At 38.2% G+C, this 15,949-nt stretch overlaps 3 protein-coding genes across 6 annotated transcripts in view; 2 read left to right on the top strand and 1 right to left on the bottom strand.

Moving 5' to 3' along the window:
* Nucleotides 1-3,123: 3,123 nt before the first annotated feature.
* On the bottom strand, nt 3,124-5,622 carry LOC130686063 (tetratricopeptide repeat protein 5-like). Of its 2 annotated transcripts, none has more exons than XM_057509358.2 (10): nt 5,367-5,622; nt 5,157-5,297; nt 4,937-5,086; nt 4,739-4,806; nt 4,460-4,661; nt 4,300-4,403; nt 4,050-4,235; nt 3,843-3,991; nt 3,636-3,780; nt 3,124-3,319 (listed from the first exon to the last, which is right to left on the bottom strand). In XM_057509358.2, the coding sequence occupies exons 1-10, from the start codon at nt 5,386-5,388 to the stop codon at nt 3,206-3,208; spliced, it is 1,281 nt and encodes a 426-aa protein (XP_057365341.1). In that variant the 5' UTR covers nt 5,389-5,622; the 3' UTR covers nt 3,124-3,205. The 2 variants fall into 2 exon arrangements, with proteins under 2 accessions (XP_057365341.1, XP_059350266.1); XM_059494283.1 differs by having other exon boundaries at nt 4,937-5,098; nt 5,163-5,297.
* Nucleotides 5,623-5,981: 359 nt separating this feature from the next.
* Nucleotides 5,982-10,944, top strand: LOC130686062 (circadian locomoter output cycles protein kaput-like). Of its 3 annotated transcripts, none has more exons than XM_057509354.2 (18): nt 5,987-6,301; nt 6,363-6,407; nt 6,476-6,624; nt 6,704-6,798; nt 6,856-6,945; nt 7,023-7,143; nt 7,215-7,337; nt 7,424-7,511; nt 7,620-7,751; nt 7,815-7,921; nt 8,118-8,265; nt 8,352-8,553; nt 8,626-8,702; nt 8,766-9,064; nt 9,162-9,297; nt 9,358-9,658; nt 9,722-9,883; nt 9,971-10,944. In XM_057509354.2, the coding sequence occupies exons 1-18, from the start codon at nt 6,228-6,230 to the stop codon at nt 10,280-10,282; spliced, it is 2,661 nt and encodes an 886-aa protein (XP_057365337.1). In that variant the 5' UTR covers nt 5,987-6,227; the 3' UTR covers nt 10,283-10,944. The 3 variants fall into 3 exon arrangements, with proteins under 3 accessions (XP_057365340.1, XP_057365337.1, XP_057365339.1); XM_057509356.2 differs by having other exon boundaries at nt 6,229-6,301; nt 6,363-6,411; nt 6,480-6,624; nt 9,971-10,943; XM_057509357.2 differs by lacking the exons at nt 9,722-9,883; nt 9,971-10,944 and having other exon boundaries at nt 5,982-6,301; nt 9,169-9,297; nt 9,358-9,613.
* A 1,002-nt stretch (nt 10,945-11,946) lies between these two features.
* The window catches only part of LOC130686068 (ribosomal protein S6 kinase alpha-5-like), a 20,523-nt gene continuing 16,520 nt past the window's right edge, over nt 11,947-15,949 (top strand). Inside the window, exon 1 of the mRNA XM_059497610.1 lies at nt 11,947-12,242. Within this exon, the coding sequence (XP_059353593.1) occupies nt 12,197-12,242 (46 nt within the window). The 5' untranslated portion in view covers nt 11,947-12,196. The remainder of the gene's footprint in view (nt 12,243-15,949) is intronic.

Below are 15,949 nucleotides of genomic sequence, written 5' to 3'. Positions count from 1 at the left end.
CCCAGAAAAAGATACAGAACTTTTCAAAATGGACGATGTTTCTTGAAAGTGGACAAGTCGTCGATGAATTCATTATGTCGTACAGCCACGATGCGAGGACCAAACATCGGGGAATGTAAAAGTGCGGCCGAAGGGGGGAAACTTTATACCAAAGTATGTATAGGAAAAGAGGTAGCTTTTTACGTCTATAGCCGGTTTATACATATATATGGCAATAGAGTCGTCTAGAAAAAAAAAAATTCTGCTTTGCCTTTCTTACAAAGTATAGTTGTTGAAAACTTCCTACTTTCGCTCGTCGTATGTCTTGACTTTTACCTGGAAATCTGTTGGTGAGACTGGCGTTACTACAACTGTCGTCGTTCCAACAGCACTAATAATAATCGACAGAACTTTTGAAAAACAGTGCCAAGCGCGAAAGGGATCTCATTTATGTTGTTTTGTAATGTTCTCAATCGAAGAGAGGAGTACAAAGTAGTTTTTTTTGTGTAAGAAGTTCTCATTGAAATTGAATTTTCATAGTAGAATTACCAACCCCATCTTTAACAAGTTCTCTAAATGCTTGTCGCTTTTCGTCGCATATCGTTTGAACTTCTTCTACCGGAGTTTTAAGTGAACGATTAGAGCATTAACAAATTTAATATTTTAGAACATTTAAGATGAGTTAGTACGTACTAAGTCAAAAGTAGGACCTGTACTGTTATTGGAACAATGAAATGCAAGAAACAAAAAATGTATAACATTAATTTGAATCGATCGGATGAATCAATCGAAACCGAGTTTGACTTGTTTACCTAACAACACTCTAGCAAAGCCCGCACATTGGCCATGCACACGTTTGTTGACCCAATCAGCGCTATATGTACACGAACGTAATTATCGATTGCAAGGGGAATTGCGTTTGCTAACGACTGGTCTTTCTGCCACATTGCGAGTGAATTATTGAAAGCATTAAGTATAGGAAAGCACTCGAAGCCTACATGTACAACCTAGCAGTTTAGAGATTGCGAAATGCAATTCATTTTCAAGAACTCGATGGCCATTGATATTGTTTTCCGGTTTTAATTTGATGTGCTGTTATGTAACCTAAATATAGATACTATTGCCGGAATGGATTTAAACTGTTAATCTAATCATAATAATTTAATTGCTCAAGAGCATCTTGTTGTTTGTTCTGATATGAAATTCTAAAATTTTACGAATTGTTTTCATTTTTGCAAGCTCTATAAACTTGCATCGATTAAAAACGAAATAATCTAAATATAATATTAAAAAAAGTGCCATACAAATGAGGCTGGATAACAAAATAAACAATAGCACTCCTGTTGCGTATCCGCCTTTGTCTCCTTAAACTCTTATTGTCTATATTGTCAGTTAAGTACTTACCTTGTGGTAGTACCAATTATAACAAAAAAAAAACCAAGTTTCTTCTTTAACACGTCGTCGTGAACGTCGTTGTTTCCTACAGTACCTCAGCTGATCTAACCTCATTCCTTTGATTAGCAGCGCGTATTTGTCACAACTTGAACGTCTGGCGTTGTTATGGAACTATACCGTACAGCCATCATGGCTTTGACTTGTAACCTTTGATGAATCAGAGTCATCAGACCTTGTCACCTACAGTGGATGGTTTTAGTTTTGGCACGTTGGCACACATGGATCCTCGTGTTGTACTTAAACCTCTCCGACACACAACGTGTAGTTTTCTTTGTGGCCATCCATCGTGCCAATTTAATTGGACTATAACATCACGTGCATGGTCGATAATGACTTGAAACCCTGTTAGTTGCCGACACTTTTATCCTGATGAAGTGGTGTGAAAAACTAGAGCACCCCATATAATTTATGTGGTCGTTGTAATGTGTATATCCGTGACTTTTATCTTACTCACCTCCTTTATGGATGGATTCCTTTATTTTGTTTTTAAGGGCCGTGCTTTTCGTACAGGCGACATGGATGAACTGTTGACACTATGTACGACTAAGAGGGATCCCAGTACAGTGGCACTGGCAACTGATATTTATATGAATCACCAGTATAAACCTGTGACGTGTAAGTACGCCGTAAAGAAAATGGCGTCGGCCTGGTGCGTGTGTGTCAAGGAATTATCATTCAAACAAGAAAGTTTTCTTTATTCCATCAACTGTTGCCACTACATAAGGCCTTTTTTTTAAAGCTACGTGTTTTTTTTTAAATGGATAATATTGCCGAGTCATTTGATTTTGTTTGAGCCATGATTTAAAAACATTTCGACGAAAGGTGTGGGGAGGGACGACGTGTTTATCACTTGACAGAACGAAGCCTTATTTTAACAAGTGTTTTGAATAGTTACATGACAAGAGAGGAAAAGTCCTTCACCGGAATTCTTCGTGACGTGTCTCTTGCTACCATCGATGTCCATCTCCTTCAGCGTCCCCTCCAGTCACCCCCTGTGACAGCCCCAAAAAAAAGATGGGAACGGTGTGCTGTTTACGGCCATCCTGACAGAGATAAGGCACACGCAAAGCTTTTGTTGACTGTGCGAAGAGTGTTGGCTATAGACAGGTCAGAACAATCCTCTTGGCTGTGGTACTCCATCATCGTTTAAACCACGAGGTACGTAAACTTACAAAAAAAAAAAATGTTTTAATCTGCTCTTTTAAAATCATTTTTGTTTGCTTAGAACAAATATATCGACATTTACCTTTCAAGTGAAGCAAACCACAACATGTAAGCTTGTGTGTTGTTTCAACCCTCCCTGCCCCAACTAACGGGAATTCTCATCCATTATCAGTTTGGCACAGGGCGTTAAGATCCACCTATCCGGAGTTCTAATTCTAATGTTACTTTATTTTTTTTTTTCCGAAGGGAATTCCCAGTCTTTCATTTTGTATGTCTTAGAATCCGGATCTAATTTTGACGTTAATTTGGGCGTTAATTTTTCTTTCTCCATACCAGTAGATGGATGAAACCATCGAAACTGGTATATCCGGACGCGGGTGAATGACGACACAGTACGTCTAAATGAATCAGCCCATGAGTAGTTTAAATTAGGTAACGGCATGTTGAGTCGATGCCAGTTTATAGCTTGAACTTGGAAAACGCATAGAACGAAAATGAGCAATGTTACACATTCAGATTCTGGCATGAAATCACATGTAAATTATATTGCGAAGCATTCATAATTCAGAGAACACAGGTTACAGAAAAGGCGATGGGAAACATGCATTCATGCAGATGAAAATTTGATAAACATAGACGCCATTTGTGTGGGTTGCAAATTGTGCCCATTCACTAGAATGTTTTGAGGTGAGTCAACTCGAACACATGGAAAATTGATAGCCTAGATCAAAAAAAAATTATAACACGTTAAATTTTCTATCCTAATTGTCTTGATAATAGGAAAGTGACAATCTTGTAAAGCGATAAATATGAAATAAAAAAAAAGATTGGCAGTGTTATTAGAAAAATGAATTCGGATTCGTAGCATCTGCGACATCAGGATTACTTATCACATGGATGACACAAAGTCCTTCCATGCCTGGTCGAATTAGACGAGTACAAAACAGCGTAGATAATGAAGTTTGCACGGTTCTTGAATTCGTTTTCTCCAGATCACTAGCCAATTTCTGTTTATATCTGCATTAGATGCAACTTACTTGACCCTTAAGTGAGACGTGAATGGTTTGCAACTGAGGATCTGGAATCAGAAGAGAATCACCGATTGTTAAGCCATAGTCTTGCGACAACCTATAGATGGTGACAATGGCGGCGAAATCCGGCTTGTCGCAAACACAGCAGGCCCTAAGAAAAATGAACAAAGATTCGACACTTCTAAAGAATGGTGTGTGGTAAAAACGAATTACAATGGACTTCCTCCGTCGTACGATGCTGACGCAACAACTTTGACCACGATGTATTTGTTCTTGTTGGTGCCCACTGCCAATTCTTGAAGGGAAACGCGTTTATAAGTGGAATTCGTTTTGTATGGACCCAAATCCTTAGAATTTATGCTCTATTGTTTGAAAAATATTACTATGGGTTCCCTGTAATTAGTAAATTGTGGGATGTACCTTCAGAAAGCTGTTTAATTTTCTTGGCTTTACTTTTCCTTTTAATGCCACCATTTCCTTCATATTCAATAAGAATTTCAATGTGGAATCATATTTAAACCTAGACAATTCCCAGTCAGGTTCGAATTTTTGTGAACGTTCTAGATTTTCCAATGCTTCCTGATACTTTTCGTCATGAAACAAGGCCTTCAATGAAAGCGGAAGTGATTAAAAATTGTAATCTGCAAAATTTTTTTGTCCAACTTCTAACCATGGCTTTGTTAAAACAAAGATCAGCTGTGTTGAAGTTTCTTTTGTTCATTTCATACTTTTCTGATTGTGCATAAGCAGCTAGTGCTTTATGGATATATCCGTCTGTTTTAATTTGATTTTTAACACAAAATAACATATAACAATAGTATCAATCATACCACTATGGGTGCTGTAAAATGCAACAGAAAAATATGCATTTCCCAGAATGAGCCAGCTTTTCCCATCACTTGGGTCTAGCTGTACAGCCTCTTTAGCCAAACTTAAGCCTTCAAACAATAGTTTCTTTCTTTCTTCTGTGTCTGCAACTTTGAGTTGTCTGAGAACAATTGATAAATTTCTCAATGAAACTTTGTTGCGACACTGAATCATTTTGGGATTTAAAGGATAAATTCTGTTAAAGCTTGAAGAATTATTAGCTAGTGGCTATCGAAATATACCTTTTCTAGTGCACACGTGAAACAATTTTTTGCTGATGATGTATCACCTCCTTTCCAAAAACATTCACCTATGAAATAAAATTAGAAAATAAAAGAATTTAATTAAATTAAATGAGAGGATAATTTGGTCAAAAACTTTGTTCACATTAGTTTTTCTGTTGCAAGGAACCAGAATGATTGATAATAATACCAACCCACCCAACTCGTTCCAAGCCTCGACATAGGATGGATTAAGTTTCACCGCTGAACTCAGGTAATTTTGAGCTTCACAATCATATTCCGGCATAACATTGTGTGCCCTTCCTAACAAATACTGGGGGATGGATGGATGAACGGTAGACATCATGTCTGCAGTTATTTGTAAATACCAGAAGTTTCATGTGAAATCATAAATCTGAACAGTTGAAGCAAACATTACCATCAGTAAGATCAGGAGATTTTATTTTTTCAACAACCATTTTCATTTCCTTTTTTACAAGTTCCCATTTCTCATTTTGTGAAGACTGTGATGATGTTGAATCATAATAATGGTCCCTCAAATAATATAGCTTTTCAACCGCTTCCTATCAGTGAAATCAATTAATAATATATCCATAAAGATTTTAAACATAAGAAGGAAAGAAAACACTTGCATGTAATGAGGTTGTCATCTTGGATGTTTTACTATCGTTGTAATATTCTTCGTAATCCAGACCAATGCATAACTATCGAAACACTCTCACTAATATCAACATTTGTTGTTTACCCATAGCCTGCTAACTGTTATGCACAGCTTGATTAGGGGCTTAACCTGCTGAGCACTTGATGGTTAAAGCACGATGTAATAAGGGGGTCCCTATTGTTACACCGGTTATAACATACCGTAGTTCAACCGTTCAAGTCTGTGCCGTCAAACATGAAGTATGACTGAAGGTGCGCGTACACTCATATACTTTTCGCCTAAAAAGCGTATTTTCATTTTTTTTTTGTATTTTTTTGGCTACCCTGGCTTTTAGGAAAGAAGAATGCATAAATTTACAGCTAAACTAAACACGAGATGGCAGTTTTCAACATGGACTCTTTGAAACAATGCACCGAGGCTAGAATTCGCAATTCCCCTTATGTAACAAACACGCACAGCTGTTCATCTCTTTTGGGCTACTCCGTACGTCCTCCTTCAGTCGTACTTCATGGTAGAACTTTGCGGTCCAAATATCCAGGGGACCTTGTTGTAGCTAATAGGTAAAGCCAATTTGCGGGAACGTCGTCTACCGTCTTCTGGTAGAGGGTGGCTTTACGAAGTACTCGGCTAGATACATGGCCTTGACCATACTACTATAATGTTTTAATTTTATGTCTTTTTTAAAGGAATCCAATGGCATATCAGTGTTATGTTTTCGTAAACTTCATCGCCGTTTTACCGTCTTCAACTGTTGTGGTCGTCAACAGAGGAGACGGCAGATCGTAGTTGTGATCCACTTGATCTCTGCAGCTCAATGTGATAGTCAACATGAGTGTGAAATCCCAGCCTGGTGGGCTATCAAGTTCAAAACTTAGGAAAACAACAGCCTCCAAAATATCAGAGTATTTGCTTGGAATGTTTAGTTTTTTCTTGTACCTTATCTGTATATTGTAATTCTTTTAGTGATGGATTGGAGGAAGAGATGGATGAGAAAGGAGTCATCAAAAGGTAAGTTTTGACAACGGTCCTTATTATTTTCATTTATTTTTAATACAAAACACTATTTATTTTTACAGGAAGTCTAGGAACTTAAGTGAAAAGAAACGACGCGACCAATTCAACATACTTATCAATGAGCTATGTTCTATGGTTTGTACTGGCAAAAGGAAAATGGATAAATCTACTATTCTAAAATCTGCCATATCATTTATCCGTAATCATAATCGTAAGAAATAATCCCTATAGTTTTCAACAAACATTTGAAAGATTGTTAGTTTTTGTTATTTTTGTGGTTTTGCTTGCAGAAGCTACAATGCAGTCTAATTGCCAAGAAGCTGTTCAAGAAGATTGGAAACCATCATTTTTGTCTAATGAAGAATTCACTCATTTAATGTTAGAGGTAATATATTCCACTTTTATTATTTTTGAGTTGGTAATAAAAATCTCCTGTAATTAGGCACTGGACGAATTTATTATTGTGTTTTCCTCTACCGGGAAGATCTTGTACGTTTCGGAAAACATAACGTGCCTTTTGGGGCACAGTCCTGTAAGTTACTGGGTTTTCACAAAGTATTTTAGCTAATATGTTCTTCATTGTTTTGTTTTTTCCCTGTTATTAATTAGAATGACCTGATAGGCTCATCCCTTTCTGATCTGGTCTGGGAGGAAGAAAAAATTGTTGTAGAATCTTTACTTGGCTCGTGGGGGGCTGAACATGAAAACAGTCAAGGAACCGGGAATAAGGGTGAATTTTTTGTGTTCACATTTTCTGAAATCAAATAATGATCATGACTAATGGGCGTTGTAAAATTACAGAAAATCATATTAGCTTAAGTTGCCATCTACGTCGGGGAAATATTGTCGATTCCAATGCAGAAAGCTCCAGTTATGAACTGGTGTTTTTCTCGGGTTATTACCGTGTTCAAGGCAACCCTGACAGTATGTTTCCGTAAAATTTATTATTTAATAATAGTGATCCTTTCTTTTAATGAATGTTTATTTTTTTTTTTAATTATACCATGAAGTATCTTCAATGTCCCGAATGTCGTCCTCCTGGGGAGAGGACAGCAAGGAAAGCACGAATTTTGGCGATGCATTATCGCAATATAACGGGTATCTCAGCAAAATTTCGCATGTTCTTATAACTAACTTTTATTTGCATAGTAAATTTTGTTGTAATCCCCCATATATTTTAAAGGTGCCTTTTTTCTTTCTTTCAAGATTGGTTTTCGTCGCCAGTGCTCGTTTACAGACCCCGCAGCTTTCAGTTGAAATGTCTATCGTAGATGTTTCCAAAAGTGAATTTACATCGAGACACAGCTTAGAATGGAAATTTCTATTTCTTGATCATCGGTATCGTTTTAACAATTTCATTCAGCTTGACCGAATGATAATAATTTTTTTTCGTTTGAACAGGGGGCCTCCGATCATAGGTTATCTTCCTTTTGAAGTTCTCGGAACATCGGGGTACGATTATTACCACGTTGACGACCTCGAGAAAGTTTCTACGTGTCATGAAGCCCGTACGTATAAATTTAAAAAGTGATGAGAAAGAAGTTGAAGCGTAGCAACTCGTTCTAGTAATGTCGAAAACTTAGTCGATACGCATGGATGTAGAAATTGGCACGTTTTAACGTTGCTTCGGGTGTAGATGTAAGGGCTAAAAATGACTACGTGATGAATGTCACGTGCGCTTATTTTTGTTTTGCATTTCTTTAGTGATGCAGAAGGGTGAAGTCACTTCGTGCTGTTACCGTTTTTTGACCAAAGGGCAACAGTGGATTTGGTTGCAGACCAAATATTACATCACATATCACCAATGGTATTCCAAACCGGAATTTATAGTCTGCTCGCATCGAGTTATAAGGTATTAATGAAATGTAAAATTTCAAGGCTTTTAATGTGCATTAGGAGAGAAGATTTTTATTTATTTATTTTTTCCCCCTCTTTTAGTCATAGTCAAATTAATGGACACATGCTAAGAGCAGAAAGTGCAGAAGGTGATCGCATTCCTTCGACGACCAATGTATCCAAACAGTTGAAATCTGAAAAAGTGGGTTCATATCTAGGAAAAAATGCAAAATCTGATGACAGGAATGTTTTTCAAGAAGACACTAAAAAACATCCGAAAAAAAACGTTTTTGGAAATCAATCAGTATTTTATTTTTCATCTCAAAAAATCGAAAAAAAAAAAGAAAAAAATTTTAATTACGTAAATTTTAAATAGAATCGAGATCGTATTAAAAGTAATAGACATGCTTTTACTCAGAGTGTACGGCAACAGCAAACAAATTCTTCGTCAAGGTTGGTTTCATCTTACCTGTTTACTTTAAAATGGATTTTATTAGTAATCTTTGTGGATCGCAGTGATCTTCAGCCACCCGAGAGTCCAAGTGGAGAATCGGCCATACTGAGACCGCCGCCGTTACCTATCGCTGAATCCATGTCGCAACATGTGCGTCATCCATCTGGATCATCTCGCGTTGGAACTGCCTTATCAGATACTGGATCCATTTCTAGTTCAGGTTCATTTCAATCGGCCGCTTCCATGCAGTCCGATCAGTCAATGCATTCGATACATAGCCATAACTCCATGCAATCTGTTCATGGTCAACAAGCACACCAAGGAACGTCCTCGTTTCGTTCCGGCAACCAATCATGTTCTGGTAATGAGAAACATATTATTCGACATGCTAATATTATTACAAGAAGCAAACAAACAAACAAAAAAAAAAACCTTACAATTATCAATCATTTGTCAAGTGCACAGCTGCGTTAATACGAATCATAATCATCACAATAAGCAACCAGTTCCACAGTTTCTTAGCCAACATGGAATTTCTTCTGCAAACAGCATGCAAATTAGCAATTCAAATCAGCAAATTAACACCCAGTCAAGGTAAGCCCTATTTTACTTTTTAATATTCAGTTAAATTCTTATCACCGCTGAATCTTGCAGAATGGGAGAAGTGCAGTCAAATTTTTCGCCGTCAACTCCAATTTCTTCAGCTGCGATATCAAATGCTGGGCACAGATTCCTGCAACCGCGTGTTAACAGCGGATCTTCTGTGAGACGTGTTTTTTCGCCTGCTGGCGTCCCAGCTACAGCGGCAGCGGCTAATCCAGTTTCAAATAGTGGGTCATCTTTTGCATATCAATCGGTTGCGATAGGAATGGAGACACCTGGAGCCACGGTCCCTGTTCAAAGAATCATAGAGGGGGTACCTGTAGTGACCTTACCCGGCATAGTCGCTCACGAGGTAATGTGTTTTTGGAAAGCTACGTCTTGGCAAACTTCAGCTCATTCTAATCAATTAAACCAGCCAATCGTAATGACGGCTGCTCAGAGAGAATTCCACGAGCGTTTGAAAATGAAGCACTTGGAAATTCAGAAATCGATCCTGGCGCAGCAAGAAGAACTGCGACGTGTTGAGACGGAACTTCTACTAGCACAGTACGGAGCGTGGGGTCCTACCGTACTGAAGGTAAAAAACTAAAAACGTTCCATGATATTCGATTGGCTTTTCTTCGTATTAAGTTAAATTACCTGATGATGAACAATTTCTTTGCAGATGACAGTTCCTTATGCTGATAATGATGGCACCTCTTCTGCCACACAGCCAACTGTTTTGAGTTCGGGCGAACTGGTGACCTGTTACACGACGGAAAATACAATACCTGTAGGTCAACAGTCTTCTGCCCAGGTTGGTAATTCGGGTGCAGGGCAGATGACATTTTCTCCCGGCACGTCGATTCTTGTCCAGAGTCCCCCTGAAATTCATGCGCGCAGTCCGGAAAGGGATTTTCTTTCTCATGAAATTCAAATATTACTTGCTCAGAGCCTGCTACAAGACAATACCGCATCTACTGAATACCTTCCGTGAAACGTAGTCTCGTCGGCTTCAGGGTCAATCAAAATGTTGTTATTAATTGGCGCGTTTCACGTCGAACGCGTTGCTAGTGTTGACCAAGTGACATTGATTGACAATCACATTTTGTGATTTTATGCTCGCCATTGGTAGAGCATTTAAAACTACTGCTAGAGAATTTAACACACGGCTGATAGACGGTGCGTTAGGTAGAATGTTATTTTCACAATTTTAGAAATGTCAGGTATGTCGTTTTAATTTTTAAAATTTATTTGTTATTCAAGCTGGTGCTTCAATAACAAATGGAGAATGTTAGGCCTAATTTTTGTATGTTAGATGTTTTATTTTATTATTTTTTAAAAATTGTTTCTGTTGAAATTAAAGTTTCACAATTTGTGTTTTAAAGAATAGTGGTCACGTATGGGACACATTGCCATATCTAGTTTTGGAAAAACAAAAAAAAATCCATTTGATGTTATACATTTATTTTGTCAACTGTTGTACCGGGCGAGAAAAGGGTACCGTGTTACAATTCGTAGCTTGAATAAGAGCTTTACTGTCAACGTGAGTCACGCTGTTGATCCCCAAATCATTTATCTGTATATATATATATATTGGTGACAAAGATAGATATATTATTCATTGTTTCAATTTTTGCGGAAAACAGACGTTCAATTTTTGTGGAATATAATCTGTTATTTTCGTACTTTAGTTGATCTAGGTGTCGAAATAAAATATATATCAACCAACTTAATAAGATAGTGATATTTTTTTTCATCGTATCTGAATAGACGTTGGTTCATCTGGAAAATCTGTGTGCTCTGCTTTTTAACTGATAAGAATTCTTCCACAAATTTTTAATAAAGCCTTCCTTAGACTGGAATTGCCTGCTGCCAGCTAATGGGTGATTCTTGAAATTGCAAACCGTGTATTCGAATTCCCATGAAAAAGAAAGTCATGGCATGCGTGTTACATTCGCTATTTAGTATGGTTCCAATAGTTCCAACATTTACGTCTAGGGATCGCTAGCATACCAGGGAAGTTTCACAAAAATACGTCATGACCTCTAGTTCCTCCTGTGACACCCTACCCTTCAAAGTCAGTGCAGAGAAGTGGAGATAAAGGAAGTCGGTTGGCCATGTAGTGTAGTCGAGAAACTTGTGTGATTAAAGAACATAAACGAACATAGTTCAGCATTTGTGGACAATTCGATATTACACCGAAAGCAGTTATCGAAAAGTCACGGTGTACGTTTCATTTTGACGTAAAAAAAAAGGAAAACATATCCATAGCCAATGTGTTCGATAAAGTTCGGCTGCTTGACGTAAAACTTGATCAGGGCCATTAATTACCGTTTCGACTGCCGACTGCGACGAGTATCGATTGGCTCTTCGTCTTAGCACTTGTAACCTTAACGAAGATGACCTTGTACTGGCAGGGCTCAGGCACAAAGCACTATTACTGCGGCCATACAAAAAGTGGGTTAGTGTTTACCTAGTCTCGTTTCCGTTCTTGATTGCTAGGCCTTTTGCTAAAGTTGGACTGTCTGAGAAAACAAGGCCTGTCAGCTGTTTGTTGCCGAGATCAAGGCCAGCGTGGCATACATTGCTGGTTTTTTTTGTTTGTTTTTTTTTCAAAGGGAACATCAAATCGGATCAACGGAAATTTTTGGGAGAGGGGGGGGGCATGGACAAAAGACGTCCAGTGTAAAGTACGTTGTGAATAATAAAAATAAACAAACGAGGAAACCACCAAAGAATGCCAGATAGACTGTTGGAGCTCTTGACTAGACTTGTTAAGACAGACACTTGTGAAGTGAACAGATACGACGATGTAAAGCTAATCTTGCCATTAAAGTGACTTTGGAACAACATCGTAACAGTCAGAAAAGTGCAATCAGTTAACAAGTCAAAAAGAAAATTTTTAAAGATGTCTCATCCAGAAGCCAACGTCGTAACCCACGAGTTAACCGAAGGTAATAACCATTCGTTTATTTCTTTATTTTTATTTTTTAAAGCAAATCGAATCTCAAGCGAAACAAATGTGATATCGAAAGTATTTGTGTTTGCACACGATATTGTGCTATTGTGAGACGATACATCGTTTAAGGAATTATTGTTCGTGCACTGTGTTGTGTCGTTTGCTGTTCCGATAGTTGCCACGTAATCTAGAACGGTCAGAACAAACGACCTTCTTTATTCAGATCCTTGGGATACCTTGGTGATTTGAAAACGTGGCACAAACTCCTGTTTGTTTTGTTTTTTTTCTAATGCAACAATAGCACACAGCAAAACCAACTGTTTAACGAAAAATAGCGAAGGGCAACGTGTGTCTCATTTTGAACGACGAAAATTCAAATAGTTTTGCAACTTGCCAAAAAGGTCTCTTTTTTTTGGTTTTGTTTTGTTTTTGGCTACCGTTTTTTTTCCTTTTGTTTGCTTCCTGAATTGCATCACGCCAGATGCTATCGCTGGATGGCAGCCCGTATTGGGCACGAGAGAGAATTGAACCCCGTCATGGCTCTTATTCTCCCTTCGCCCTGCAACACCTCGTCAGGTAGTTGCTCTTTTGTGTCCCTAAAATGCAATGCATTTCACACTCGACGGGGTGGCCAAATTCCTTTTTACATTCACGTTTCGTAATTCAAAAAGGTAGCCTGTTTTATCGGTACAATCTGACATTGTTCGACAATCAGCGTATCAGATTTGATTGATTTAGCACAACAGCTAAAGTTGCAGTGCAAACTTGCAGACGTCGGGGTTTGGGAGAAAAGGCGTACCTTTCGACAACGTTGTCTGCTACACGACATAAAAAAAAAAAATCGAGAAAACAAGTGGCACAGAACCGTAAACAATAATACAAAGTATAAAGTCACGGCTTTTGGAAATCAGTGGCGAACAACTGAAAAAAAAAAAGAAAAAAAAAAAATGCTTCCGCATGACGGAGCTTTCTGAGCCACTGTTTAGGTTGTTTACGGTAGTCCTGAGCTGTCATGCAAAGAGCAACAGTACCGCTATGTTCTCATTGTGCGGCAGACTGGCGCAGCTCAACGTCAACAAACTCGAAAAACAATCGATAATTGAATTCGAATTGGGTTTCTCTCTTCTTCTTCTTTTTTTTTGTAAATTAAATTCTAACTTTCTTTCGCCTCAACTTGTTTTTTTTTTTGCATGTTTCGTCAAGTTTTAGACGCGTTTCATCGTGGTAAATAATCAAATGCGGGAACATTTTTTTTTTTTTTGGGGGGGGGGGGGGTAGGATCAAACGAGTTAATCAAAAAGAATTTTTTTTTTTTTTTTTTTTTATCTCCTCTCTATCAGTTCAAATTTCGAGGGTCAATTTTTTGGAGAAAATATGAAAACGTCCTGTTAACTTCGACATCAATCCTGGGAACACGTTTGCCTTTTTTTGTATGACCATCCCTTGAGTTGAAGAAAATCCCGAGAAAAAAAAAAAAAAATTTGAGGGGAAGGAATCAGAGGCGAATATTTCAATGTAACTGTTATCGATTGCCGTGGGAATTCTCAGCAGTTACAGCATTTTTTATTAATTTTTTTTTTTCCAACCCCGATAATGTGGAACAACTGGTTTGAAATGCACAGGTTTAAGTGGGTCCCTACTGTGTGTACAAATTCGCTAACAGGGTCAATAACTGTCATTTTCTTTTAATGCGAACTCATTTTTGCGCACAGCTCCTTGGAATTCCCATTTGTCGAGTACATCTTACCGACACGATTGCAGATGAATGCGCGAAAATCCGCGAATCGCCCATTTTCCAATTCTGAGTAAACAAAAAAAAAAAAAAAAAAAATACTTAAATTTTGCGTTCTCATATTTTTGTGGGGCAAATGCTCGGCTATCGTCTCGCATCCCAGTGAGATCATTTAAATGTAATTAAAAAGAAAGGCTCCGTGTAGGTTTGATCCAAGGTTGTTGTTGGACCATCGCATGTCACATGTTGAAAAAAAAAAGGGGGGAAACAAGCAACAACAAACGCGTGAAAAATGTGTTTAGCAGGCCCGTGTTAAAAGTAATTAAATCAAAATTCAATTTTTGGGAATGATTAAAGATGAATTCGTAAGGGTTGCAGTTGATTAACGCAACGATGTGTGTGTGCCCTGGGTTGAGCGGTTAGTGTTTAAAATCGTAGGGAAATTGTTGTACTTGATTTTGTATTTGAAAGTGAAATTTACAATGGGGCTGCTCGCCCTTTAGAGCGTTCCCAGTATTTCAAATGGATCCCCCGAACGAAATGTTATTGAAACCAGTTTCTACCCGAGTTTTCCCTCCCTACGTGTTGTTGTGTCCTATGAAATTGATTGAAACATCCCGCCCATTTTTTTTCCCTTTTTTTTTCGACGTAAATGGGGCGCAAGCAATTGACATAATGCCATCGTAATCAATCCTTACACTACGCCAACGGAACCCAAAAGCAAATTCCCTTTGAAAATCGCCCGTTCTTCGAATGTCATCATCATTCGTCACGACACCTTTTTTTTTTTCTTCAGAAAAAAACAAAACAAAACAAAACAAAAAAACAATTTATAGAGTTTCACTTGCAAAAAGGACGAGAGAAAGTTCCCAACAACAAAACACAGAGAACAACTCCCCCCCCCCCCCCAACCTGAAAAATATGCTATGGCCAATTTGTTTAAAGGTGGGCTTTAGCCAGTCGACATGTACCTTCTCTTCATACCTTCCTTTTTTCTTTTTTTTTTTTATATTCCAAGTAACATTCATTGTATACATGCCACACACACACACACACACACACGCCCCAGCGGATGGTTTCGTTCTCTTTTCTTGATCACGTGCCAGTGAAAGAGAGAAATGAGAAAGAGAGAGAGAGAGAGAGAGACAGAGAGAGAGCGAAAGAGAGAGAAGAGCAAAGCAAAAAAGAAAGGAGAAGAAGAAGGAAAGAAAAAAAAAAAAAAAAAAAAAAGAGGTGGAAACCTCAACCACCCTGGCAAGTTGCACTGGCATGGCAGAGCTCAGTTCGGTCCAGTCTGGCAGCGAATAGCGACGGGTACACACACACGCACACACAGTTTTCCCTCTCCGACTCTTGTGCTTATTCAGTTGTTGTTTTTTTTTTCTTGTTTGTTTTGTGGAGCACAGCGAGTTTTTTTTTTTTTTTTTTTTTTTTTTTGTCTTCTTGCTTTTCAGACATCCGGTGTGTTGTGTCGCAGTATCACGTTATTAAACGGTTCGCTGTGTGTCTGTGTGTGTCTCTTGTGTTCTGTTTTTTTTTTTGCTGCTTTGAAATGACAAGCGTCTGCTATTGAAGGGGACCCAAAACGAAATTTTTGCAGTGAGAACAATGCAACAGTGCAGAGCGTTCGTCCGGCTCAGTTTTTCCGCATTCCATTAGCGTTTTTGCTTTGTGTTTACACGAACACAGACGGGTCTTTTCAAAGAAAAAACAAAACAAAACAAAACAAACGTAATGTGTCGTCGTTTGTGCAGAGTTCAACAGCCGTTTAATCGACGTCGTGTTTTTATTGAGAATCTGAAAGAATCCAGTTAAGCTGATTGCGGCAGACAGTTCGCACACACAGACATATGTCACACTGCTGTTAAACTGAGAACGTACGTTGTCTCCGGGACTTGTACATTTTCTTTCCGTTTAACTTACAAACTTTTGTTTTGTTGACCTTAATGGTGAAAAGCAGAACTCTCGGT

This window comes from Daphnia carinata, chromosome 2 (assembly GCF_022539665.2).
Source record: "Daphnia carinata strain CSIRO-1 chromosome 2, CSIRO_AGI_Dcar_HiC_V3, whole genome shotgun sequence".
In the NCBI taxonomy this organism is placed as follows: Eukaryota; Metazoa; Arthropoda; class Branchiopoda; order Diplostraca; family Daphniidae; genus Daphnia; species Daphnia carinata.
The sequence above is the reverse complement of the archived record's forward strand: the minus strand, read 5'-3'. Positions and strand labels throughout refer to the sequence as shown.